The 27500-nt window shown below is 38.1% G+C and overlaps 2 protein-coding genes across 6 annotated transcripts in view; both read left to right on the forward strand.

Moving 5' to 3' along the window:
• The window catches only part of natd1 (zgc:110779), a 30291-nt gene extending 15062 nt beyond the window's left edge, over window positions 1-15229 (forward strand). The window contains exons 2-4 of one of the 4 annotated variants that reach the window (XR_015479341.1): window positions 9932-10189; window positions 12292-13999; window positions 14607-15229. Coding sequence is in view for 2 of the 4 variants with exons in the window: in XM_087241812.1 (XP_087097938.1) it covers window positions 10028-10189; window positions 12292-12408 (279 nt within the window). In the remaining 2 variants the exon portion in view is untranslated. 4 annotated transcript variants of the gene reach the window in all.
• A 5115-nt stretch (window positions 15230-20344) lies between these two features.
• Window positions 20345-27376, forward strand: tmem11 (transmembrane protein 11). 2 transcript variants are annotated; one of them, NM_001017400.1, is given in 2 exon segments: window positions 20345-20405; window positions 26268-27376. In NM_001017400.1, coding segments are annotated over 2 exon segments (564 nt in total). In that variant the 5' UTR covers window positions 20345-20358; the 3' UTR covers window positions 26785-27376.
• The last annotated feature ends 124 nt before the right edge of the window (window positions 27377-27500 follow it).

Raw genomic sequence — 27500 nt, forward strand, 5'->3', positions numbered from 1 at the left:
AATGCTGCAGTAAAAAGCTTTTATGTGAAGTACACACATAGATTAGAATGTCCTGTATAAGATCTGACCATTGTTTTTTTCTACTTAATTGAAAGGGGTCTTTATAGTACTTTTTTCAGTAAATACCCCGTTTCTCCAAAATGCTGCAGTAAAAAGGTTTCATGTGAAGTACACATATAGTATGGGATGTCCTGTATAAGAACTGACCATTGTATTTTTCTACTTATTTGAAATGGGATCTTTATAACACTTTATATTATGTTAATACCCCATTTCTCCAAAACGCTGCAGTAAAAATGTTTCATGTGAAGTGCACATATAGTATGGGATGTCCTGTTTAAGAACTGACCATTGTTTTTTTCTACTTATTGGAAATGGGCTCTTTATAGCACTATAAAATATATTAATACCCAGTTTCTTTAAAATGCTGCAGTAAAAAGGTTTCATGTGAAGAGCACATAAAGTATGGGATGTCCTGTATGAGAACTGACCATTGTTTTTTTCTACTTATTAGAATTGGACTCTTTATAGCACTTTACAATATGTTATTACCCTGTTTCTCCAAAACGCTGCAGTAAAAAGGTTTCATGTGAAGTGCACATATAGTATGGGATGTCCTGTTTAAGAACTGACCGTTGTTTTTTTCTACTTATTTGAAATGGGGTCTTTATAGCACTTGATATTAGCTTAATACCCCGTTTCTTCAAAATGCTGCAGTAAAAAGGTTTCATGTGAAGTACATATGTAGTATGCGATGTCATGTATAAGAACTGACCATTGATTTTTTCTACTTATTAGAATTGGACTCTTTATAGCACTTTACAATATGTTAATACCCTGTTTCTCCAAAACGCTGCAGTAAAAAGGTTTCATGTGAAGTGCACATATAGTATGGGATGTCCTGTTTAAGAACTGACCATTGTTTTTTTCTACTTATTGGAAATGGGCTCTTTATAGCACTTTAAAATAAGTTAATACCCCGGTTCTCCAAAACGCTGCAGTAAAAAGGTTTCATGTGAAGTGCACATTTAGTATGGGATGTCCTGAATAAGAACTGACCATTGTTTCTTTCTACTTATTGGAAATGGGGTCTGTATAGTACTTTATATTATGTTAATACCCCATTTCTCCAAAACAGTGCAGTAAGAAAGTTTCATGTCAAGTACATAGTATGGGATGTCCTATGTAAGAACTGACCATTGTTTTTTTCTACTTATTGGAAATGGGCTCTTTATAGCACTTTATCATATGTTAATACCCTGTTTCCCAAAAACGCTGCAGTAAAAATGTTTCATGTGAAGTGCACATATAGTATGAAATGTCCTGTATAAGAACTGACCATTGTTTTTTCTACTTATTTAAAATAAACTCTTTATAGTACTTTATATTACGTTAATACCCCGTTTCTTTAAAATGCTGCAGTAAAAAACTTTTATGTGAAGTACACACATAGATTAGGATGTCCTGTATAAGATCTGACCATTGTTTTTTTCTACTTATTTGAAAGGGGGTATTTATAGTACTTTTTCTATGTAATACCCTGTTTCTCCAAAATGCTGCAGTAAAAAGGTTTCATGTGAAGTACACATATAGTATGGGATGTCCTGTATAAGAACTGACCATTGTCTTTTTCTACTTATTTGAAATGGGGTCTTTATAGCACTTTATATTATGTTAATACCTCCCTTCTCCAAAATGCTGCAGTAAAAAGGTTTCATGTGAAGTACACATAGTATGGTATGTCCTGTATAAGAACTGACTATTGTTTTTTTCTACTTTTTTGAAATGCGGTCTTTATAGCATTTTATATTAGGTTATTACCCCAATTCTCCAAAACACTGCAGTAAAAAGTTTTTATGTGAAGTACACAAAAAGTATGGGATGTCCTAAATAATAACTGACCATTGTTTCTTTCTACTTATTGGAAATGGGGTCTGTATAGTACTTTATATTATGTTAATACCCCATTTCTCCAAAACAGTGCAGTAAGAAAGTTTCATGTCAAGTACATAGTTTGGGATGTCCTATGTAAGAACTGACCATTGTTTTTTTTCTACTTATTGGAAATGGGCTCTTTATAGCACTTTATCATATGTTAATACCCTGTTTCCCAAAAACGCTGCAGTAAAAATGTTTCATGTGAAATGCACATATAGTATGAAATGTCCTGTATAAGAACTGACCATTGTTTTTTTCTACTTATTTAAAATAAACTCTTTATAGTACTTTATATTATGTTAATGCCCCGTTTCTTTAAAATGCTGCAGTAAAAAGCTTTTATGTGAAATACACACATAGATTAGGATGTCCTGTATAAGATCTGACCATTATTTTTTTCTACTTATTTGAAAGGGGGTATTTTTAGTACTTTTTCTATGTAATACCCTGTTTCTCCAAAATGCTGCAGTAAAAAGGTTTCATGTGAAGTACACATATAGTATGGGATGTCCTGTTTAACAACTGACAATTGTTTTTTCTACTTATTTGAAATTGGGTTTTTATATCACTTTATATTATGATGTTAATAACCCGCTTCTCCAAAACAGTGCAGTAAGAAGTTTTCATGTGAGGTACACATATAGTATGGGATGTCCTGTATAACAACTGACAAATGTTTTTTCCTTCTTATTTAAAATGCGGTCTTTATAGTACTTTATATTATGTTAATATCCCGTTTCTTTAAAATGCTGCAGCAAAAAGATTTCATGTGAAGTACACACATAGATTAGCATGTCCTGTATAAGATCTGACCCTTGTTTTTTTCTACTTATTTGAAATGGGTTTTTTATACAACTTTATGTTATGTTAATACCTCATTTATCCAAAACAGTGCAGTAAGAATGTTTCATGTGATGTACACACAAAATATGGAATGTCTTGTACAAAAACTGACCATTGTTTTTTTCTACTTATTTGAAATGGGGTCTTTATAGCACTTTATATTATGTTAATACCCCATTTCTCTAAAATGCTGCTGTAAATAGGTTTCATGTGAAGTACAGACATAGTATGGGATGTCGTGTATATTAACTGACCATTGTTTTTTTCTACTTATTTAAATTGGGGTCTTTATAACACTTTGAAATATAATATTATACAATTTCTCCAAAACACTGCAGTAATAAGGTTTCATGTGAAGTCCACACATAGTATGGGATGACCTGTGTAAGAACTGACCATTGTTTTTTTTCTACTTATTTAAAATGCGGTCTTTATAGTATTTTATTTTATGTTAATACCCCGTCTCTTTAAAATGCTGCAGTAAAAAGGTTTCATGTGAAGTACATATATAGTATGGGATGTCCTGTACAAGAACTGACCATTGTTTTTTCTACTTATTTGAAATGGGGTCTTTATAGCACTTTATATTATGTTAATACCCCATTTCTCCAAAATGCTGCAGTAAATAAGTTTCATGTGAAGTACAGATATAGTATGGGATGTCCTGTATAAGAACTGACCATTGTTTTTTTCTACTTATTTGAAATGAGGTCTTTATAGCACTTTATATTATGTTAATACCCCCTTTCTCCAAAATGCTGCAGTAAAAAGGTTTCATGTGAAGTACACATATAGTATGGTATGTCCTGTATAAGAACTGACCATTGTTTTTTTCTACTTATTTGAAATGCGGTCTATATAGCACTTTATATTATGTTAATACCCCCTTTCTCCAAAACGCTGCAGTAAATAGGTTTCATGTGAAGTACAGATATAGTATGGTATGTCATGTATAAGAACTGACCATTGTCTTTTTCTACTTATTTGAAATGGGGTCTTTAAAGCACTTTATATCATGTTAATACCCCCTTTCTCCAAAATACTGCAGTAAAAAGGTTTCATGTGAAGTACACATATAGTATGGTATGTCCTGTATAAGAACTGACCATTGTTTTTTTCTACTTATTTGAAATGCCGTCTTTATAGCACTTTATATTATGTTAATACCCTCTTTCTCCAAAACGCTGCAGTAAATAGGTTTTATGTGAAGTACAGATATAGTATGGGATGTCCTGTATAAGAACTGACCATTGTCTTTTTCTACTTATTTGAAATAGGGTCTTTATAGCACTTTATATTATGTTAATACCCCCTTTCTCCAAAACGCTGCAGTAAAAAGGTTTCATGTGAAGTACACATATAGTATGGTATGTCCTGTATAAGAACTGACTATTGTTTTTTTCTACTTTTTTGAAATGCGGTCTTTATAGCACTTTATATTAGGTTATTACCTCAATTCTCCAAAACAGTGCAGTAAAAAGTTTTTATGTGAAGTACACAAAAAGTATGGGATGTCCTGAATAAGAACTGACAATTGTTTTTTTCTACTTATTTGAAATGCGGTCTATATAGCACTTTATATTATGTTAATACCCCCTTTCTCCAAAACGCTGCAGTAAATAGGTTTCATGTGAAGTACAGATATAGTATGGTATGTCATGTATAAGAACTGACCATTGTCTTTTTCTACTTATTTGAAATGGGGTCTTTAAAGCACTTTATATCATGTTAATACCCCCTTTCTCCAAAATACTGCAGTAAAAAGGTTTCATGTGAAGTACACATATAGTATGGTATGTCCTGTATAAGAACTGACCATTGTTTTTTTCTACTTATTTGAAATGCCGTCTTTATAGCACTTTATATTATGTTAATACCCTCTTTCTCCAAAACGCTGCAGTAAATAGGTTTTATGTGAAGTACAGATATAGTATGGGATGTCCTGTATAAGAACTGACCATTGTCTTTTTCTACTTATTTGAAATAGGGTCTTTATAGCACTTTATATTATGTTAATACCCCCTTTCTCCAAAACGCTGCAGTAAAAAGGTTTCATGTGAAGTACACATATAGTATGGTATGTCCTGTATAAGAACTGACTATTGTTTTTTTCTACTTTTTTGAAATGCGGTCTTTATAGCACTTTATATTAGGTTATTACCTCAATTCTCCAAAACAGTGCAGTAAAAAGTTTTTATGTGAAGTACACAAAAAGTATGGGATGTCCTGAATAAGAACTGACAATTGTTTTTTTCTACTTATTTGAAATGCGGTCTATATAGCACTTTATATTATGTTAATACCCCCTTTCTCCAAAACGCTGCAGTAAATAGGTTTCATGTGAAGTACAGATATAGTATGGTATGTCATGTATAAGAACTGACCATTGTCTTTTTCTACTTATTTGAAATGGGGTCTTTAAAGCACTTTATATCATGTTAATACCCCCTTTCTCCAAAATACTGCAGTAAAAAGGTTTCATGTGAAGTACACATATAGTATGGTATGTCCTGTATAAGAACTGACCATTGTTTTTTTCTACTTATTTGAAATGCCGTCTTTATAGCACTTTATATTATGTTAATACCCTCTTTCTCCAAAACGCTGCAGTAAATAGGTTTTATGTGAAGTACAGATATAGTATGGGATGTCCTGTATAAGAACTGACCATTGTCTTTTTCTACTTATTTGAAATAGGGTCTTTATAGCACTTTATATTATGTTAATACCCCCTTTCTCCAAAACGCTGCAGTAAAAAGGTTTCATGTGAAGTACACATATAGTATGGTATGTCCTGTATAAGAACTGACTATTGTTTTTTTCTACTTTTTTGAAATGCGGTCTTTATAGCACTTTATATTAGGTTATTACCTCAATTCTCCAAAACAGTGCAGTAAAAAGTTTTTATGTGAAGTACACAAAAAGTATGGGATGTCCTGAATAAGAACTGACAATTGTTTCTTTCTACTTATTGGAAATGGGGTCTTTATAGTACTTTATATTATGTTAATACCCCATTTTTCCAAAACAGTGCAGTAAGAAAGGTTTATGTCAAGTACATAGTATGGGATGTCCTATGTAAGAACTGACCATTGTTTTTTTCTACTTATTGGAAATGGGCTCTTTATAGCACTTTATCATATGTTAATACCCTGTTTCCCAAAAACGCTGCAGTAAAAATGTTTCATGTGAAGTGCACATATAGTATGAAATGTCCTGTATAAGAACTGACCATTGTTTTTTTCTACTTATTTAAAATAAACTCTTTATAGTACTTTATATTATGTTAATACCCCGTTTCTTTAAAATGCTGCAGTAAAAAGCTTTTATGTGAAGTACACACATAAATTAGGATGTCCTGTATAAGATCTGACCATTGTTTCTTTCTACTTATTTGAAAGGGGGTATTTATAGTACTTTTTCTATGTAATACCCTGTTTCTCCAAAATGCTGCAGTAAAAAGGTTTCATGTGAAGTACACATATAGTATAGGATGTCCTGTATAAAAACTGACAATTGTTTTTTCTACTTATTTGAAATGGGGTTTTTATATCAGTTTATATTATGATGTTAATACCCCTCTTCTCCAAAATGCTGCAGTAAGAAGTTTTCATGTGAAGTACACATATAGTATGGGATGTCCTGTATAACAACTGACAATTGTTTTTTTTCCTTCTTATTTAAAATGCGGTCTTTATAGTACTTTATATTATGTTAATATCCTGTTTCTTTAAAATGCTGCAGTAAAAAGGTTTCATGTGAAGTACATATATAGTATGGGATGTCCTGTATAAGATCTGACCATTGTTTTTTTCTACTTATTTGAAATGGGGTTTTTATACAACTTTATGTTATGTTAATACCTCATTTCTCCAAAACAGTGCAGTAAGAATGTTTCATGTAATGTACACACATAATATGGAATGTCTTGTACAAAAACTGACCATTGTTTTTTTATACTTATTTGAAATGGGGTCTTTATAGCACTTTATATTATGTTAATACCCCATTTCTCTAAAATGCTGCAGTAAATAGGTTTTATGTGAAGTACAGATATAGTATGGGATGTCGTGTATAATAACTGACCATTGTTTTTTTCTACTTATTTAAATTGGGGTCTTTATAACACTTTGAAATATAATATTATACAATTTCTCCAAAACACTGCAGTAATAAGGTTTCATGTGAAGTCCACACATATTATGGGATGTCCTGTGTAAGAACTGACCATTGTTTTTTTCTACTTATTTAAAATGCGGTCTTTATAGTATTTTATATTATGTTAATACCCCGTCTCTTTAAAATGCTGCAGTAAAAAGGTTTCATGTGAAGTACATATATAGTATGGGATGTCTTGTATAAGAACTGATCATTGTTTTTTTCTACTTATTTGAAATGGGGTCTTTATAGCACTTTATTTTATGTTAATACCCCATTTCTCTAAAATGCTGCAGTAAATAGGTTTCATGTGAAGTTCACACATAGTATGGGATGTCCTGTATAAGAACTGACCATTATTTTTTTCTACTTATTTAAAAGGGGGTCTTTATAACACTTTGAAATATAATATTATACAATTTCTTCAAAACACTGCAGTAATAAGGTTTCATGTGAAGTCTACACATAGTATGGGATGTCCTGTGTAAGAACTGACCATTGTTTTTTTCTACTTATTTAAATTGCGGTCTTTATAGTATTTTATATTAAGTTAATACCCCATCTCTTTAAAATGCTGCAGTAAAAAGGTTTCATGTGAAGTACATATATAGTATGGGATGTCCTGTGTAAGAACTGACCATTGTTTTTTTCTACTTATTTAAAATGCGGTCTTTATATTATTCTATATTATGTTAATACCCTGTCTCTTTAAAATGCTGCAGTAAAAAGCTTTCATGTGAAGTACATATATAGTATGGGATGTCCTGTATAAGAACTGACCATTGTTTTTTTCTACTTATTTAAATTGGGGTCTTTATAACACTTTGAAATATAATAATATACAATTTCTCCAAAACACTGCAGTAATAAGTTTTCATGTGAAGTTCACACATAGTATGGGATGTCCTGTGTAAGAACTCACCATTGTTTTTTTCTACTTATTTAAATTGCGGTCTTTATAGTATTTTATACAATGGTAATACCCCATCTCTTTAAAATGCTGCAGTAAAAAGGTTTCATGTGAAGTACATATATAGTATGGGATGTCCTGTGTAAGAACTGACCATTGTTTTTTTCTACTTATTTAAAATGCGGTCTTTATAGTATTTTATATTATGTTAATACCCTGTCTCTTTAAAATGCTGCAGTAAAAAGGTTTCATGTGAAGTACATATATAGTATGGGATGTCCTGTATAAGAACTGACCATTGTTTTTTCTACTTATTTAAATTGGGGTCTTTATAACACTTTGAAATATAATAATATACAATTTCTCCAAAACACTGCAGTAATAAGGTTTCATGTGAAGTTCACACATAGTATGGGATGTGCTGTATAAGAACTGACCATTGTTATTTTTCTACTTATTAGAAATAAGGTCCTTATAACACTTTAAATCATATTAATATACAATTTCTCTAAAACAGTGCAGTAAGAAGATTTAATGTGAAGTACACATATAGTATGGGATGTCCTGTATAAGAACTGACCATTGTATTTTTCTACTTATTTGAATTGGGTTTTTTATAGCACTTTAAAATATGTTAATACCCTGTTCCTCCAAAACACTGTAGTTAAAAGTTTTCTTGTGTAGTACATATATAGTATGGTATGTCCTGTATAAGAACTGACCATTGTTTTTTTCCTACTTATTTGAAATGTAGTCTTTATAGCACTTTTTATTAGGTTATTAGCCCGTTTCTCCAAAACAGTGCAGTAAAAAGATTTCATATGAAGTACACATATAGCATGGGATGTTCTGTACAGGAACTGATCATTGTTTTTGTCTACTTATTGGAAATTGGGTCTTTATAACACTGAGTAATGTTAATACCCAATTTCTCCAAAACACTGCAGTAACAAGTCTTTATTTGAAGTTTAGAATGTGATGTCCTGTATCAGACCTGACTATTGTTTTTTTCTACATATTTTAAATGAGCAATTTTTTTTCCAAATAGTAGGTAAGAAGAAGAAGTAAAAAGTATTCAGATGTAGTATATATGCATATAGCATGGGACATCCAGAATCAAACCAGATCAGTCTTTTATTTAACTTATGTCAAACAATGTATTTATAGCACTCTAAAGACTTTATAGCTCAATAATAGCACATTTCTCCAAAATGCTGCAGTAAGTTATTATGAGGTATGCATATAATATTGGATGTCCTGTCCATTGTTTTCTTCTGCTCACCTAAATGAGGTCTTTTACATGAGGTATTCATGTACATCCTGTATCAGAACCAAACTTTGTTTTTTTTCTACTTATTTCTTTATAGCACTTTAAAGTGTGTTAATGGTACATTTCTCCAAAATGCTGCAGTAAAACAGGCTTCATATGATGTATGCTTAGTATTTGACTTCCTGCATCAGATCTTATTGTTGTTCTATTCTACTTATAACAAATAATAAGGTCTTTACAGTCATCTAAAGTGTAATAATGCCCCATATCCCATATACTGAAAGAAGCATAACCTTTTAAATCCCCTTTAAATGAAATAAACATAAATTTGTAATTCAAATAATGTTTTGTTGGACTACTTTATGATTGTTTTCACTTTCTGAGGTTAGCCACGTTGTATAAAATTGCATTTAACCTTATTAGCAATGTACTGTAGTTGGCTAGGAGAAGTAGAAACGCATTTTGTGTATTTAGAAATCTTATATTTATTCTGTCCGTTTGATCTGCTATAAAATCATTTGAAGCAAAAAGATAAACTTGAGGAAATTAAAGGTAAGCCCAGAAACCAATTTCTTAAAATAACAACAGTCAAAAAAAGCTAATAAATTGTTTAATAAAGCATACGTGGGAGGAAAGGGGGATAAACTTATATTTCGTTGTTATCTCTCTGTTCTGGGGGAAATGGGTGCTCTGTGGAGCGCTCTCTGTGTGGCTGCTGGCATTACCGTAATGATAATAATACGCGCGCACCGAAATATAAAGCGCGGCTGGCTTGACTGTGTTTTTCCGAACCGCGGCTGGCTTGACCGCAGTGTTTCCTCGGAATATGTTGAAAACGAACATCATCGCACGGTCACGTATCTTGTCCGACTGGCTATGTTTTACACATTTAATTAGTTGTTTACTGCATGTCGACTAATATATTTGCGTCTGTTGCTTTGCTTGTGGAAGGCTCCCATGACAAGGCTGTGCTGCTGTATGAATATGTGGGCAAGAAGACGGTGGATTTGCAGCACACGGAGGTCCCTGAAGCTTACAGAGGACGAGAGATCGCCAAACACCTGGCCAAGGTTGTAGAAGGTTATGCGAGATCAAATCAGTTTATACTGTACATAAGGATTAATGTACAGCTGAAGACAAACTTGTTAGCTTTCCTGTGAAATTGTAATGGTTTTTCAGATATTTACCAAATAGCAGAGAGATTTTAAAAACATATTACTTTTAATAACTGATTTGATTTAGTCGTTGCCATGATGACAATACTTGCTATTTCTAAAATTACTAGTAGATTAAAGTGCAATTTAAACACTCACTAGGGTTGATTAGGTTAAATTAGAGATAATGGAAAAATACAACATTGCAATATTGTTTTTTTCTGCAATATACACTCACTGGCCACTTTATTAGGTACACCTTACTAGTACCAGGTTGGACCCCCTTTTGCCTTCAGAACTGTCCTAATCCCTGTGGTATAGATTCAACAAGGTACTGGAAATATTCCTCAGAGATTTTGGTCCATATTGACATGATATCATCACATTGTTGCTGCAGATTTGTCAGCTACACATCCATAAAGTGAATTTCCCTTTCCACCACATCCCGAAGGTACTTTATTGGATTGAAGTCTGGCGACTGTGAATGCTATTTGAGTTCAGAGAACTCATCATCGTGTTCAAGAAACCAATCTGAGATTATTAATTCTTTAGTGCGTTATCCTGCTGGAAGTAGCCATCAGAAGATGGGTACACTGTGGTCATAAAGGGATGGACATGGTCAGTAACAATACTTAGGTAGGCTGTGGCGTTGACATGATGCTCAATTGGTGCCAATAGGCCCAAAGTGTGCCAAGAATATCTCACCCACAGCCTCACACCAAGGCAGGATTGATCCATGCTTTCATGTTGGTGACGCCAAATTCTGACCCTACCATCCGAATGTTGCAGCAGAAATTGAGACTCATCAGACCAGGCAACGTTTCTCCAATCCTCTCTTGTCCAACTTTGGTGAGCTTGTGTGAATTGTAGCCTCAGTTTACTGTTCTTAGCGCACAGGATTCGCACCCTGTGTGGTCTTTTGCTGCTGTAGCCCATCCGCCTCAAGGTTGGTTGTGTTGTGCATGCAGAGATGCTCTTTTGCATACCTCGGTTGTAGCAAGTGGTTATTTGAGTTATTGATGCCTTTCTGACAGCTGGAACCAGTCTGGCCATTCTCCTCTGACCTCTGGCATCAACAAGGCATTTGTGCCCACAGAACTGCCGCTCACTTGATATTTTCTCTTTTTCAGACCATTCTCTGTAAACCCTAGAGATGGTTGTGTGGGAAAATCCCAGTAGATCAGCAGTTAAAATAGTCGGACCAGCCCTTCGGCCACCAACAACCATGTTTAGTCACTTAAATCTCTTTTCTTCCCCATTCTGATGCTCTGTTTGAACTGCAGCAGATTGTCTTGACCATGCCTACATGCCTAAATGCATTGAGGTGCTGCCATGTGATTGGCTGATTAGAAATTTGAGTTCAGGAGCAGTTGGACAGGTGTACCTAATAAAGTGGCCGGTGAGTGTATGTAGTTGCTTTTTTTTATCCTAATGTGTTTTATTATTGTTTATCTAATGTATTAGATGAAATGTTTCATTATTGATAACTTCAGCTTTTGCCAACTTATTAATTATTTCAACATTACATCTTTTAAATGCATTTTCTTAAAGCATCCACAGACCTCCTCCACTATATAAAACGATCGCAGGAAGCTTTTAGTAAATTAGCTTATTTATCAGTTGTTATGATGGCATAGTAAACTGCTGTGTGGCATGATTGACCAATCAGAATCAAGTATCCCAAACTGTAGCTGTGTAGTTTTCCTTCACTTTTATCAATTGCTGAAGTTTGTTCTTCATCACAATTCCCACTGGCTTGCTTGGTTTAGCGCTTGCGTTTCTGCACATTGATGAGTTTGCTCTTCAGTGATTTGGGCTTTCAGCAGCAAAAATTAAACTACACTGAACTGAACTAAACTGAACTTCAACTCTAAAAACTGACTTGGACACAGTTAAGTTTACACAATCTACAAGTGCTATAGAAATAAACATGAATTAAATAGTAAATAATAATAGTTAACTATGTTTTATGGTGTGGTGTGCATTAATATTAGGTTTGTATTTTCTTCTTCCCTTAGGCTGCAATGGATTTTGTGGTTGAGGAGGACCTAAAGGCCCATTTAACCTGCTGGTACATCCAGAAATTCGTCAAGGAAAATCCTCACCCCCAATACTTGGAGCGCATCCTCCACTGAACACGTCGAGGATCTCTCTCTCGATTCTTAACAGGATGAATTGGGATTGGGTGGGATGGGTATCTGTTGGGTGTCCCTAATCTGTCTTGAAACTCCACAAAAGAAAGAGATTTATTTTTTGTGTGTGTTTGCGAGAGTGAATGTGACTGAAGGAGGGGAAAAGATCTGACTACAAAGCTGTGTAAACGTTTTTCTTAGGAAAGAGGAGCGTGTGGAATTTGAGGTGGGTTTTTGACTCCCAGTTACTCAAGCGGACTTTAAAGCCAATCCACAGAAGTGAGAGGATTTTGACCGCCGCTATGAACTCACAAATATCAGCGGTTAAGAGTGACATTAGACTCCGTATGCCTTTCTGGCTTCGCGCCTTTAGATTCAATGGTGCTGATAAGAGAGATACACACACAATTATGATACACCTTCATGCACACTCAGCCTGGAGTTTTAGGGACGCCACAATCAAACCGTCCCACTGTTGAATTTGGTGCGTGATCTATGCTGTGTATCTGTGTGTACTAATGCCAGTGAAGAGCTCGGGCTCTGGAGACAATCGCCTGCCCATATATTCGCGGGACTGAACCTCTCAGGATGCACACTTTATAAACAACAAAAACGCACCTCTGAATAGAGCAAAGATTTTCAGATCTGATACTTGAGATCCACTTGTCCTCCAACTCTGATCCAACACCTGAATCAGCTGATAAAGGCCTTCAGGATTACTGTACACATTCAAGCAAGTTAAGGGGGTAGTTCACCCTAAAATTAAAATTAGCGCATGATTTACTCGCCCTCAAGGCATCATAGGTGTATATGAGTTACTTCATTTAGTCAAACATGATGGTGGTTAGTTAAAAAAAAGGGTCCTGGGGGTCATTCAAACTATACAATATCCAGCAAGCTATTGTTTGTCTTTTAAAGATGTCCAATAGATGTCTAAACAAAGTCATCTTGGCTTTTAGCTTAGCATAAATCATTGAATCGGATTAGACCGTTAGCATCCATTATACAATGGCATTGATTATTCTGTCAAAATAAGAGTATAGTTACTAGCCATGTATCAGGCTAGAAAATAGCAACTTTTAATTTTCCCATTGATCTAACTACATGAAGAAGAGTCAAACTCTTCTTTACTATTTTTGTTTTGACCCAAGACCTGAACCTTAAAATAGTTAAAGAGTCAAAAATACAATAATTACATAGTCTGGAGTGTTAATGAACAGTTCTGTGTAACTTCTGCTTGCTGTTGTACATGTATAAATTATAAAATGTTCACTTTTAGCTTAGCTTAGCATAAATCATTGAATCAGATTAGACCGTTAGCATCTATTTTACAATGGCATTGATTATGATGTCAAAATGAGAGTATTGTTACTAGCCATATATCAGGCTAGCAACTTTTCATTTTCCCTTTGATCTAACTACATGAAGAAGAGTCAAACTCTTTCTTTTATTTTTGTTTTAACCCAAGACCTGAACATTCAGAGGCAGCTTAACAAAATAATTAGGGTCAAATACAATAAGTGCATAGTCTGGAGCCTTTATGAACAGTTTTGTGTAACTTCTGCTAACTGTCATACATGTATAAGTCTAAAATGTTCACTTTTAGCTTAGCACAAATCATTGTATTGGATTGGACTATTAGCATTTATTATGTAATGGCATTGGCGGCGCAGTAGGTAGTGCTGTTGCCTCACAGCAAGAAGGTTGCTGGTTCAAGCCTCGACTGGGTCAGTTGGTGTTTCTGTGTGGAGTTTGCATGTTCTCCATGCGTTCGTGTGGGTTTCCTCCGGTTGCTCTGGTTTCCCCCACAGTCCAAAGACGTGGTACAGGTGAATTGGGTAGGCTAAATTGTCCAGAGTGAATGAGTGTGTATGGATGTTTCCCAGAGATGGGTTGCAGCTGGAAGGGCATCCGTTGCGTGAAACATGCTGGATAATTTGGCGGTTCATTCCGCTGTGGCGACCCCTGATTATTAAAGGGATTAAGTAAAAGAAAAGAAAATGAATATAATGGCATTGATAATTATGTAAAAATGAAAGTATAGATCCTGCCATATCAGGCTAAAAAGTAGCAACTTTTTTACATTGATCTAACTACGTGAACAAGAGTCAAACTTTAAATAGGAAAATCTCCTTTTTTTCATTTTACAAGCGAGATGCTAATGGTCTAACATGATTCAATGGCCTATGCTAAGCTAAAAGTGCCCCTGCCAAACCCTAAGATTGCCTAAATGAATTCAAAAACTGGTAAAACTCAACAGTTTAACTCTAGGATAGTTGTAAAATTAGCTAATTTCCAAAATCGAAAGTGGCATGTTCCCAGTTTTGTTAAGAGATCATGAGCTAGCATTAAATATTTGGGTGAACTAACCCTTCAACCCAGCAGTAAAGTGGATCTTGAAGGCTGGAGTTGAGAACCCGTGTCTCAGAGGATTTTGTTACATGTGGATGGATGTGTTTGTGTGTGCGCCGTATGTTGAAAGACTGAGTTTGAGTGTGTGAATGTCAGCGTATGTCAGGCGCTCCCATAATTCCCAGAGGCTAATGAAAAGTCAGTCGGCGAACTGCCTTGAGCAAGATCGGTTGTTTGCTTGCCATATTCTGTGCTGACATGAACATCCGTGACCCCATTGATGACCATAATGTTGCTGGAGATATTAACCAAGGTCATCTATTTCAAACAAAACAACCAGGCTCTGTCATACGTCAGCTTATGGTGTAATTCAGAGTAAAAACGCCTGAAATTCATCTGTTTTTACACATTTATGTACTCTTAATATTACTGTTTATGTGTTTGAATAATAAAAAACAAACATTAAAATGCATCTTGGTTTATGAGTTTGATGCATTGTTGACTGCATGGGGAAAATTAGCTAAATATCTTCAATTTTTAAATAAATAATGAAGCCAAACTAAGGGTGCTTTCACACCTGCCTTATTTAGTTCGATTGAATCGCACAAGAGTTCGTTTCCCCTTTTGGTACAGTTCGTTTGGGCAGGTGAGAATGCAGCAATCGTACTCGAGTGCGCACCAAAACGGACCAAATAAGCGTACTGAGACCTGCTTGAAGAGGTGGTCTCGGTATGCTTTCAAACAAACCCTGGAGCGGTTCGTTTGTGGTGAGAATATGATCCGTACTAAAACAGGTCCAACCACAAAAAGTACTGCACCTTTTGGACTAATTCAGCTGCCGTAGGCCGATGCGCTGTGCATTATGGGATATGGAGGAAAAATATTTGTTGACAGCGCTTTACCAACAGAGAGAGAGAGAGAGAGAGAGAGAGGGGAAAACATTACCTGATGGATCGTTGGTAATATTTCCACAAGATGACCATGTCGCAGTTTAGCTAAATTAATTCACGTCTCCTGCTGAAGTTAAGAGTGGTGCATTAAACACTGTTTTCCAGCCGTGGCCGCGCTTCATTTTCGTAATGTATAGTTTGTCTAAAGCAGGCATACAATCAGTCAGCGCAGTCGTCCCTCCAGAGTAAAAGGTTTTGTTTACCTGCGGGAGTTCCCTGGCATTTTCCCGCACGTGAATTCTGACCAATCAATAAGCAGGTTAGGAAATATGTTCAACAACATCTGGCCAATGAGAGATGTGGATTTTGTCAGATGACTGCATTTTGGTTCGTTTCAACTGGTTCGGACCAAAGCCAGCAGTGTGGTGTGAAAACGACCCAAAGATGGCAGAAAATGCAACAATGTATCATTTATTACCCTTGGTCCGGACCAAATGAAGCCAACTACAGATGTGAAAGCACCCTTAAACTAAGTGAAGTTGATTTATATTTGAGGAGGAGAAAACCAGCAGAGCCGTGACCATGCGGCAGCAAGGTGCCTGGATGAAGTGGGAGCAGGCGATGGAGCGGAATGTCACATCTGGACGTGTACCCACTGAGAATCAGGTGTTTGATCCAAGGGGTCTACAACGTTCTTCCCAGCCCATCTAACCTGCTGTACACATAGGGCAGAGTAGAGACACCTATATGCCTGCTGTGTTCCAAGCCAGGGACACAAGAATATAGCTTGAGCAGCTGCTCCAAGGCACTAGGCGAGGGTCGGTATCAATGGAGACACGATCTGGTCCTTAAAGGGCCATGAAACCCCCTCGTTTCAGCAGGGTGTTTTCACACCTCTACTTTGGAAAAAGTCAGAAAAGTGGGCGTGTCCAGCTCTGTTTAGGGGGGAGTGTCGGAGGAAGAAAAGTGGGATGGTGTGTGAGTGTCTATTTGGGCACGCGCGAGTTTCAGGGTCAAAATACACACACAAACACACAGGAGAAAGTGATGGTGTTTAACCTACATGGACATCTGTAGTCGAATTATTTGCCAAATTATTAAATGGTGGACTTTAACTGCAGTTTGGCTCTTTCATTCAGGTAATTCATTCATGCCCCTTGCGACAAACAAGATATTTGATTGGAGGAACTGCTCTAAGCGTGTATTTTTCATGCAATGTTTAATACCGCACGGCGAATGAGAGAAAAAAAACTCAGCATTTCCCGGAAACTTAGATGCACACGGCAGGTAGTGTCAGAAAGTAGTGTCAGAAAGGTGTGTTATTCCGGTCACTAAATGCGGTGAAAACCCTACACAAGGTTAAAGTTTGGTTATGGTGCTAACATGTTTACACTCGGTGCAATAGTTAACTTAGTTCGATACGAACAAACTGAATAAACAAAGAGCACTGGTCGCTCACTTACCAAATCTGTAGAGACAGGACAATCACCAGCAACTAGAGCCGCGTCTTTATTAAGAGAATACTACAAGCGAATCCTGATCTCAGCGTTTGCAGATGAGAACAGCTCTCAGGTAAACAATAATCCTCCTTAGACACGTAAGTTATTGTTATTGTTGTCGAGCGTCGCGTACACTGTTAATCCACACGTGAGACTGAGCTCTCACAGAGAGAAAATGAAAACGAAACTTAACGGCAGCAAACTATAAAAGCAACACTTCACGTTTGTTTTGCCAACACAACGTGGTGTGTCTGTCGTCTAAGCACTGTGACAGTAATGAATATTAATGAAGTTGCACAATAGAGCGCGCTGATTGGTTTGAACCAAGCCTTACTCATGCATTAATGCAACACACTGTAAGACGTAATAAGACACACTCTGGCACAGACGTCCAGTCTGCACGCTGGAATACAACGCTATTATGTCATGACCGTGACGCAGCTTCAAAAATTAGTTTCAAACAGGAAGTACAAATTTGCTTGAAATAACGCAAAAACAACCAATTTACACTTTTTAGTGAAATATAGGTGTCCTAATAGTGTTTTTAGCAGTGTGGGACACATATACGACTGTCAACAGCTCAAAAAATGTGTTTTGGTGTTTCGTGACCCTTTAAATCCATTACTGAGGCAATCAGCAAGGGGATCAAGGACAGTTGATATCGCCAAACCACAGCCAAGGCCATTCACATTAAGGAAGGACAAAGGCCAGAGAAAACATCAAAGAGCTGCCCTGCTGGTTTACTCTCCACGGCCCGAGAATGGGTGATGTCAGTTGACCTAGAGAGGCAACTGAAGATTCCACCACACATCACCCAGTCCACATTGAGAGCTGACATGATCTTGGTCTCTGAGGCCCAAGGACAACTAATCCTGCTAGAGCTAACAGTGTCCGGGAAGGAGAGGATGGAGGAGGCTCAGGAGAGAAAGAAGTAAAAATGTCAGGAGGAGCAGTGTCGGACAAATGGGAGTATGCCAGTGGAAGTGGGCAGTAGGGGATTTGCCAGCTACACCCTGAACAAGGCCTATTGTACACTGGGAATAACAGGCGCCAAACCAAAGAAGAGCCATAAGCAACAATTTGGAGGTAGCGGATGGGGGGGGGGTGACAGTGGGGGCAGTAGCATGCCACTTGGACACAGGCCGAGGTCTGATCAGCTTTGGTTGGGTGGCCTGGAGGAGGGTGTCTGTTGCAAGATCCGAAACACCCAGTGAGTCCAGGAAACAACACCGATGATGTGTCCAAGGCTGTGCATCAGAAGATGATTCTGTAGAAATAACCTACTTTCAAGAGGAGCACATGCTTATGATTGACCACGGCTGGTTCAGCATTAGCTAACACATGATTCAGCAATCTGACGATTCCTAACTCACTATAAATAACCAGTTTCTCACCTTAGTATCTTCGTCTTGAAGAATACCCCTTCCAACTCGCCTGTTCTCCGCCCAACTTTTTTTAGATTGGGCTACATGACAGCCCAGTGATTTGCACTGTTGCCTCACAACAACAATGTCACTGGTTAAAAGTCCTTACTGGAACAGTTGACATTTCTGTGCAGAGTTTAATGTTCTCCTCGTGCTGCGTGAGTTATAAGAATGTAAATGCAGTTGATTCCTGAGTAGATTCCACCAACTCTAAAATTAGGAGTTGAGATGCGGAGTTCACTCCAAATAACACAAAACCAAACACCCCTAGTGGATTGCCTCTTGTTGAATTGCTGAATGCCTACTCCATTGTAAGTTGCTTTGCACAAAAGTGTCTGCTAAATGACTATGGAGCTAATAATATGCCAAAATCTGAATTTGAATTGTGAATATAATATAATATAATATAATATAATATAGACTTTTTAACGCTTCTTATGTTGTTACCATTTGAAACAAAGTTTTGAGCACTTAACAAAAGAGGTTAACAAGAAATCTCTGAGTGAGTCATTTATATTGAGTCTCTAAATTCATTTATAAATCAGCCAATTCGAACGAATCTGAATGAACAATTCAGTGACAAAGACGGAGAGTCATGCAGCTCTGTGATTGGCCAAAATGCTTAGTTTACTTTTCAGTGATCTACTCTTCCTTGTTGGTGACCCCTGACCTACTTGCTTCTGAATCTGAATTTCACCATCTGAATTTCTGGTTTTGAGTTTTAGGATATTGAATTTGATGTTCTGAATTTCTACATCTTGAAAACTTGAAACAGTACTTTTACAAACTGGATATCTGCAGTCTATGAATTCAGAACACAAAAAATCTGAAGCTTGAAAATATGTCTATACAAAATTCAGCCTTGAAAAATTAGAAGTTAAAGTTTTAAATTTAATATATTCAATATTCAAGTTATGAAATTCTGATTTGAAACAACTGCATATACAAATTCAGATTTATTAAATTACAATTGTCAGTCATTCAAATTAACATAATTAAACTTTTTGGCATATTATTAGCTCCATAAACGACAATGTAAACGTAAACTGAAATTTACTGCAACTTTGGATAAATAAATGTAGCATTGGTATAAAAAAAATACTACAACAGCCTCTCTATGTTAATGACCAAGTGTTGTTATTGCCCCTGTATGTCATGCGATAGTTGTTACTGGGGGAGACAGAGAGCAGCGCTGCACGTGTGCGCCGTGCAGTTGTTATAACACGGTTTTCCCCTTTGCAGCAGCTCCGTGGGCGCCGTACGGGGAAGGGACTCACTACACAAAGCAGAACCGACCACATTATGGGTGAGTGGCCTCTCTGTAACACCATCCCGTCCGTGAACGAAGGTTTTGGACGCGCTACAAGACAGTTCAATCATTTTATCCAGAGCACATTTTCTTTGTGCAGCGTTTGCGTGCGCTCTGGGAATGGTTTGTCCTACTGAAAGCCCCATAGTGTTGTCCTTGCTTTCGATTGGTCACTTTTAAAACCACGCGCATAATTATACAGCGTCACGAATTAAATCTCAATTAAATCCAACTGCTGCTCTATTGCGTCAAATAGTGTGTTTTATGTATCACAAACAACTGTCGTTAGCGAAACAAAGCAAATATTAATATCGTTACATATTCAGTTCAGTTGGTAGAGTCCTCGGCTGAATTGCTTCACGGGATTTGTAGTGCCTTTGATGTTCTTGAAAGCCTTGAGGATTGTGAGCAGCGAACTACATTACCCATAGTGCACCTCGGCGAATTTTGCGTCAAGTCTAGTCCGTTGCTTTGTCAAGATGGCGTCGCTGGGAAGGAGGCGCGGTGTCCCAGTCAACAGGGAGAGGTCAGTTAGCCTAAAAACTGTCATTATTTCTTAATAGGTACCGCGAAATGTTTACGCTTCATGCACTTTCTGCGTTAGTTCGTTATGGTTAACGTACCAAATCCTTTGGCGTTTTATTCAGCCACAAACACTAAAAACATAATCTGAATAGAGCTCATGTGTTGTTTTGATTACCTTACTGACTCCAGGGTCCCTCAACCGATTAAAGTGCAGAGAGCAGCTCTAAGATGTCCTTTCTATCGCAGATCAATCTAAAAACTTGCCATTTGTTTGTCGTGTTTTTTGCAGTTTGTGTTACCCTGCTGACACGAGAAGAAGAAGTTAAAATAGCGCTCCACAGCAATGACAGCGGCTTTCAAGGAGAGATGGACAGTTAGCTCCACACTAACTTTCATATTTGGTGTATAAATCTCAGAAACTGGCAGACATACTATTTAATATTTTTTAATGTGTTCATTTAAAACAAACCTTGTGAAACTGACAGGGTGTCATTTATTAGACCGAAGCAAAATGCGGAGCGATCCCGAATAACTTTGTCGAGTTAAGTTCGTTAACGGTTGATTGTTTCCTATCATAGTGGGAATAATGAAATGACAGGATTTAATGAATATAATTGAGCGTTCATTGTATATTTAAACACTTCACCCCAGTCTTTCAGCATCGTTAAACCGTTTAAAAGTTTCTTTAGGAGCTCAGGCCTCAGATGGTGTGGCTGATGTAGATAACGCGAGACATGTCACGTCTCACACAAACGCCAGGATAAACGTTCAGTTTGAGTCCAGAAAGGTTTAGTAACCGTGTCATATTGTAAAATACATTTTAGAGTAAGCTGGTAGACACAATATTTAAAGTTAATTTTGAATAATCAAACCATTCAGTAAATATTGGGGACGTTTTTGAGTAGAACATTAAACTTTTTTTTTCTTTTTTTTTTTTTTTACTGAAACTGTTGTCCGAAATTAAACAAATGCAAGTCAGTGGCTGCATGATTTGAAGGAATATAAGTGTAATTGCAATTTATCTGATCATAATCGCAATTTAAAATGCGGTTTATTATATTTTTTAAAAAGCTGCAGGTTTGATGTAGTGGTATAAACAGCACCAAAGAGAGACCAAGCAGAATCAAGAGTTCGCTCAACTGTGATGCTGCTTTAAAACTGTTTTTTTTCCTAATAAAGTTGCCAGTTAGCATGACATATTAAGAAAATAACTACTGTATTTAAGGCGAAGCAGTGGCGCAGTAGGTAGTGCGGTCGCCTCACAACAAGAAGGTCACTAGTTTGAGCCTCAGCTGGGTTAGTTAGCGTTTCTGTGTGGAGTTTGCATGTTCTCCCTGCATTCGCGTGAGTTTCCTCCGGGTGCTCTGGTTTCCCCCACAGTCCAAAGACATGCGGTACAGGTGAATTGGATAGGCTAAATTGTCGCTAGTGTTTGAGTGTGTGTGTGGATGTTTCCCAGAGATGGGTTGCAGCTGAAAAGGGCATCCACTGCGTAAAAACGTGCTGGATAAGTTGGTGGTTCATTCCGCTGTGGCGACCCCGGATTAATGAAGGGACTAAGCCGAAAAGAAAATGAATGAATGACTACAGTATTTAAAGTTCAATTAAATAAATGATGTATAAAATCTTAAAACCTTTACATTTACATGGTTAAATTTTTGATATTGACTTAATGACATTCATGGTACAATGACAAGGCTTTCCATAAACAATTTTAGATTTTACTTTAAAGCACAAGAATTCATGTATTAAAATGTAAAAAATATTTATATTTATATATAAATTTTAATACAATTCGTCACTTAATACAGCAGTCAGACTCACTCATGTATGTGTATATGTGAGAGCGCGTGTGTGTGTCCACATGTATCGCTGTAATAGCCAAAGAAGAGAGGAAACGTTACCTCACGCAAGCAGGTCAAAGGTCCCCACGCACGCAGAGATGGAACATCTTACAGCTTTCATTTCATCTCCATAGCAGTGAAATAGGGGCTCTTGGGTTCGGCTGTAACTGTTGTCTGCTTTTTAAGTAACATTATTTGAATTGTTTTAATTACTCGTGCTCACCTCCCTCGTCATTGTAATAGTCGTAATATCGCAGCTTTTGTTAATCGCGTTTTTTTTTGGTTTAAATCGATGAATCGTGCAGGCCTAATGTCTACCCTACCATTTCTTTGAGAGTGTTTTGAGTTTGTGAAACAAGTGAACATAATTTTCAACTATATTCCTTTTTTCCCACTGCCTCTGCAAATGGTCTTGAATATAGCCGTAAAAAACTTCATTCATTCATTAATTTATTTTATTAATTTTGTTTTCGGCTTAGTCCCTTTATTAATCTGGCGTCGCCACAGTGGAATGAACTGCCAACTTATACAACATATGTTGCCCAACATATGTTGCCTCTGTCCTGGAGGACCGGTGTCATGGGGAGTTTAGCTCCAACCCCAATTAGACACACCTGAACCAGCTAATCAAGCTCTTTCTAGGTATAATAGAAACTTGCTGGCAGGTGTGTTGAAGCAAGTTGGGGCAAAATTCAGCAGAAAACCGGCCTTCCAGGAGCGAGTTTGGACTTCCCTTCACTTGACTTATTCATGTACATTTAGTTTTTGCATCTAGCATTAGTATTAAATAATGCACATTTGAAGAGTTCAGATGCAGTAGGTGATTGTCTTCAGAAATGTTTTTTGTTGTGCTGGTTGAAATTATCTTCACATTCCAATAGTAATGATTAAAGTAAATCATCTAAATGTGTTTATATGTGTTTTTATATTCTGGTTGGGCATAAGAATGTTCACCCAATTAAAATTTGTCGAGCTGAAAATTCCCATAGTTCTGATAAGTAGCCCAAACTGTCTGTCAGCAAATGTAGATTTGTATAACTGCGCTTCTGTTCATGCAGATCTGCTTTTTATGTGTGCACGGCTGCACCCACGCAGATGTAGATTGTTATGAATGCGTTATATGCTCAGAAGTGTTCAGCCTCTATTTCATAATGTAGATTTTTATTTAGTTTAATAACAAAACATCAGTAAATAGCGCTATTCTGCCTAGCCTGCTTCACTGAGCTGAAGTTGGTTTTATATTTACATTGGTTCATTTTTAAACAGTGACAACCTGTGATTGTGTACCATGCTACTTTGAATATTTGTTCTAAAATAGCATGCAAGTTTTATAATGATACTATAATAATTGCAGTACTATAAAGTACTATAAAGTTTTCTAACTGGTGAATAACATGATCTAGTCGCTGTCTCTGTCATCTTTAATGTGTGTTCGTGTAATTTCAGGAGGCCTGGCTTTAGGCAGCAGGGGAGGGATTGTGTTTTCAAAGATGTCATGCTATAGCCTGGTTTATACTTCTGCATCAATTGACCGGCGTAACCCACGGCGCATGCAACGCGCGTAGCTGTGCATTTATACTTCTGCGCGCTGTCTCTGTGGGTCTGCATTAACACTTCCGAAACGCTAGTTGACAGTGAGGTGTAAATGTTCCTCTGTGTCGAGTTTCTTCGCTGCTTTTTTGTTTTTCCTGAACACTTCCGGGATGTACAAGTGGCTCAAACTCGCTCATTTTGAGGCAGGAACCGGCAGACGTGCAGCAACTTTAACTATGAGGGAAACACAAAACAAAACTTTCCATCCGGATCTCCTTCACGGGACTCCACACTTGTAAACAGTCGCTACATTGGATTCGCGCGGCTCTCGGTCCCGCCCAGACTTGTCAGCGCTACCAAGCCGACCAATCACAGAGCTTGCGCTACGCGTCGTTGCGACTTGTAGTTACATTTTTTGAGAGGTGCACGTCAGTGACGATGATGGCCACGGCGAAGGGCTATGCGTCAGCGCCGTAGCATACGCCAGTGTTTGACGCAGAAGTATAAATCAGCCTTAACTGATAGCATTTATTCAGATCATCTACTGCACCTTTAAGTAGAAGCTGCTCCGAAATTCATCTTTTGACTTATTGTATTTTTAAGATGATGAGACAACCTGGAGGAACTTTAAAATACTTATTGTTAAATGTGAATCCATTTAAAAATGTAAGAATCATCAAATGTAAAGTAACAAAAAAAAAGTTTACATTTATATTTTTTGTATCATTTATTGGTGTTGATGTCTATTGTTATGGAAGTGTGTTATTTAAAAACCATTTGTAAGTTTTATCTATTTGTCATGAAATATGCCCTTTGATGCTGATTTGGCAATGAACTCTTAACCAGGGATTCTCACTCCTCCTACCTTCCTGCATAGTTTAGCTGCAACCTTGACCAAATGCACTTGTCTTTGATTTCTGAAAGCTCCTCTAGATCCTTCTTATGCCGCGATCATACTAGAGCAGGGGTCACCAATCTCATTCCTGGAGGTTCAGTGTCCTGCAGGGTTAAGCTCCAACTTGCCTCGACACACCTGCCTGAGTGTTTCAAGTATACCTAGCAAGACCTTGATTAGCCTGTTAAGGTGTGTTTGATTAGGGTTGGAGCTAAAATCTGCAGGTCACAGGACCTCCAGGAACAAGTTTGGTGATCCCTACACTAGAGTTTGAGCATTTGAAATTCTGTCGTACATCGCTGTGAAAAAAGGCGGGATAAAACAAGATGATTAGACATGGATGAAGCGAGTGATTGCTCCATATTTCAAGTTTCTGTCCAGAGATCAAGATTCTGCAAGAGGTCAAGATTTGATCTTTGATTGGTCTCACTCAATCACAAGATGTGATTTTGCAAGTCAGGGTGCTTTCACATCTGTAGTTCGCTTCATTTGGTCAGCACCAAGGGTAATAAATGATACATTGTTGCATCTTCTGCCGTCTTTGGGTCGTTTTCACACCACACTGCTGGCTTTGGTCCGAACCAGTTGAAAGGAATCAAAATGCAGTCATCTGAAAAAATCCACATCTCTCATTGGCCAGATATTGTTGAACATATTTCCTAAACTGCTTATTGATTGGTCAGAATTCTCGTGCAGGAAAATGCCAGTGAACTTCCGCAAGTAAACAAAACTGGCAGACACAAAATGTCTCTTTTTACTATGAAGGGACGACTGCGCTGACTGATTGTATGCCTGCTTTAGACAAACTATACATTTCGAGAATGAAGCGCGGCCGCGGCTGGAAAACAGTGTTTAATGCATCGCTCGTCACTTCAGCAGGAGACGTGAATTAATTTAGCTAAACTGTGACATGGTCATCTTGCGGAAATATTACCAACGATCTCTCGTTTTCCCCTCTCTCTCTCTGTTGGTAAAGCGCTGTCAACAAATATTTTTCCTCCATATCCCATAATGCACAGCGCATCGGCCTACGGCAGCTGAATTAGTCCAAAACGCGCGGTACTTTTTGTGGTTGGACCTGTTTTAGTACGGATCATATTCTCACCACAATCAAACCACTACAGGGTTCGTTTGAAAGCATACCGAGACCACCTCTTCAAGCAGGTCTCGGTACGCTTATTTGGTCTGTTTTGGTGCGCACTCGAGTACGATTGCTGCATTCTCACCTGCCCAAACGAACTGTACCAAAAGGGGAAACGAACTCTTGTGCAATTCAATCAATCTAAACAAGGCAGGTGTGAAAGCACCCTCAGAGTTCACCAAGCTTTCGAAAGCCGCGAGCTGTGAAACTTGTCGCATGGGCTTGTGTTTCCAGTCGATGAATGGAAGTTTATGGAACAAAACGTGCAGTGTGACCTTGGTTTAGTTGGGTTTGATAAGGATTGGAGCTGAACTCTGTTGGGAAGGTAGAACTCCAGGAACAGGGTTAAGCACTCCTGCTGCAAACCCTCATCAAAATCAATAAGCTTTTAGAATCTGAAGTAGGATTGGTTTCATTTACATCAACTCTCCTCTCTTTCCTTTCCTACAGGGGAGTGATGGCGGCCACGGAGTGTTACATCGTCCACGAGATCTACAACGGCGAGAATGCACAGGAGCAGTTCGAGTACGAGCTGGAGCAGGCTCTGGAGGCGCAATACCGCTACATCGTGATCGAGCCCACGCGGATCGGAGACGAGACGGCCCGCTGGGTAGCCGTGGGGAACTGCCTGCACAAAACCGCTGTCCTGGCCGGCGCCGCGTGCCTCCTGACGCCGCTCGCCCTCCCCGTCGAATACTCCCGTTACGTGGCGCTGCCGGCTGGCGCTCTGAGCTTGGCCTGTGCCACGCTGTACGGCATATCCTGGCAGTTCGACCCCTGCTGCAAGTACCAGGTGGAGTACGACAGTCAGAAGCTCTCGCGGCTGCCCCTGCACACACTCACCTCCTCCACGCCGGTGGTTCTTGTCCGACGGGACGACGTGCACAGAAAGAGACTGCACAACACGATAGCGTTGGCGGCCCTCGCGTACTGTGCCAAGAAGATCTATGAACTGTACGCTGTATGATCCACACACACACACACACACACACTGAGGCATACAGATACTGATGTACACACACAAACAAACACGCGACAGGGAGGTGAGAAGCACTACTAAACACCCTACACACACAATAAACACATGGACCGACAGAGAGCGTGATCAAAAACAAACAGCAATGCATCTCTCTCTCTGTCAAGATTTTTCATCGTTTTGCTTTCGACCGGTTTATGATTGGACAGATTGACGAGCAGACGGACGGATGGATAGATGAGAGGAAAGGTTTTGGGCAGGGGGGCGAGCTTATAGTTCTGAATGAATCTTTCCCTTTTCTTTGTACTTTAAAAGTGAAATCACCGGTGCACTTGAGCCCCCAGTTCCTACTCCTTTCCCCTCCCTCGCCTGTCCCGCCCCTTCCTCGTCCCACAGGCCCCCCAACCGTCACCTGCCACCCACACGGAGCTCCCGCGACCGACCTGACGGACAGAGCGTGCGGTGGACAGACAGACAGACCTGTTTTAAGAATGAATCCTCTCTTTTCTCCCTCTGTGTAGTTTTACTGTACCCTGCCTTTGGTGCGTCACATTTTCATTAAACAGTAGGAGATTTAACCTCATTGGCATCTTTGACGATGTTTTATTTGATCATCAAGGGCTCAGATTTTTTACTTTACAGTGGTTCCTCGTTATTCGCGGGAGTTAGAGAAAAAAAAAAACGCAGTTGGCGAAATCCGAGTAGTA

Source organism: Danio rerio, chromosome 3, assembly GCF_052040795.2.
Source record: "Danio rerio strain M-AB ecotype USA chromosome 3, GRCz13ab, whole genome shotgun sequence".
Taxonomy (NCBI): Eukaryota; Metazoa; Chordata; class Actinopteri; order Cypriniformes; family Danionidae; genus Danio; species Danio rerio.

Bases quoted from the DNA above. Each gene is read 5' to 3' on its own strand.
- tmem11 (XM_087242458.1), top strand. From the start codon at position 26,275: ATGGCGGCCACGGAGTGTTACATCGTCCACGAGATCTACAACGGCGAG.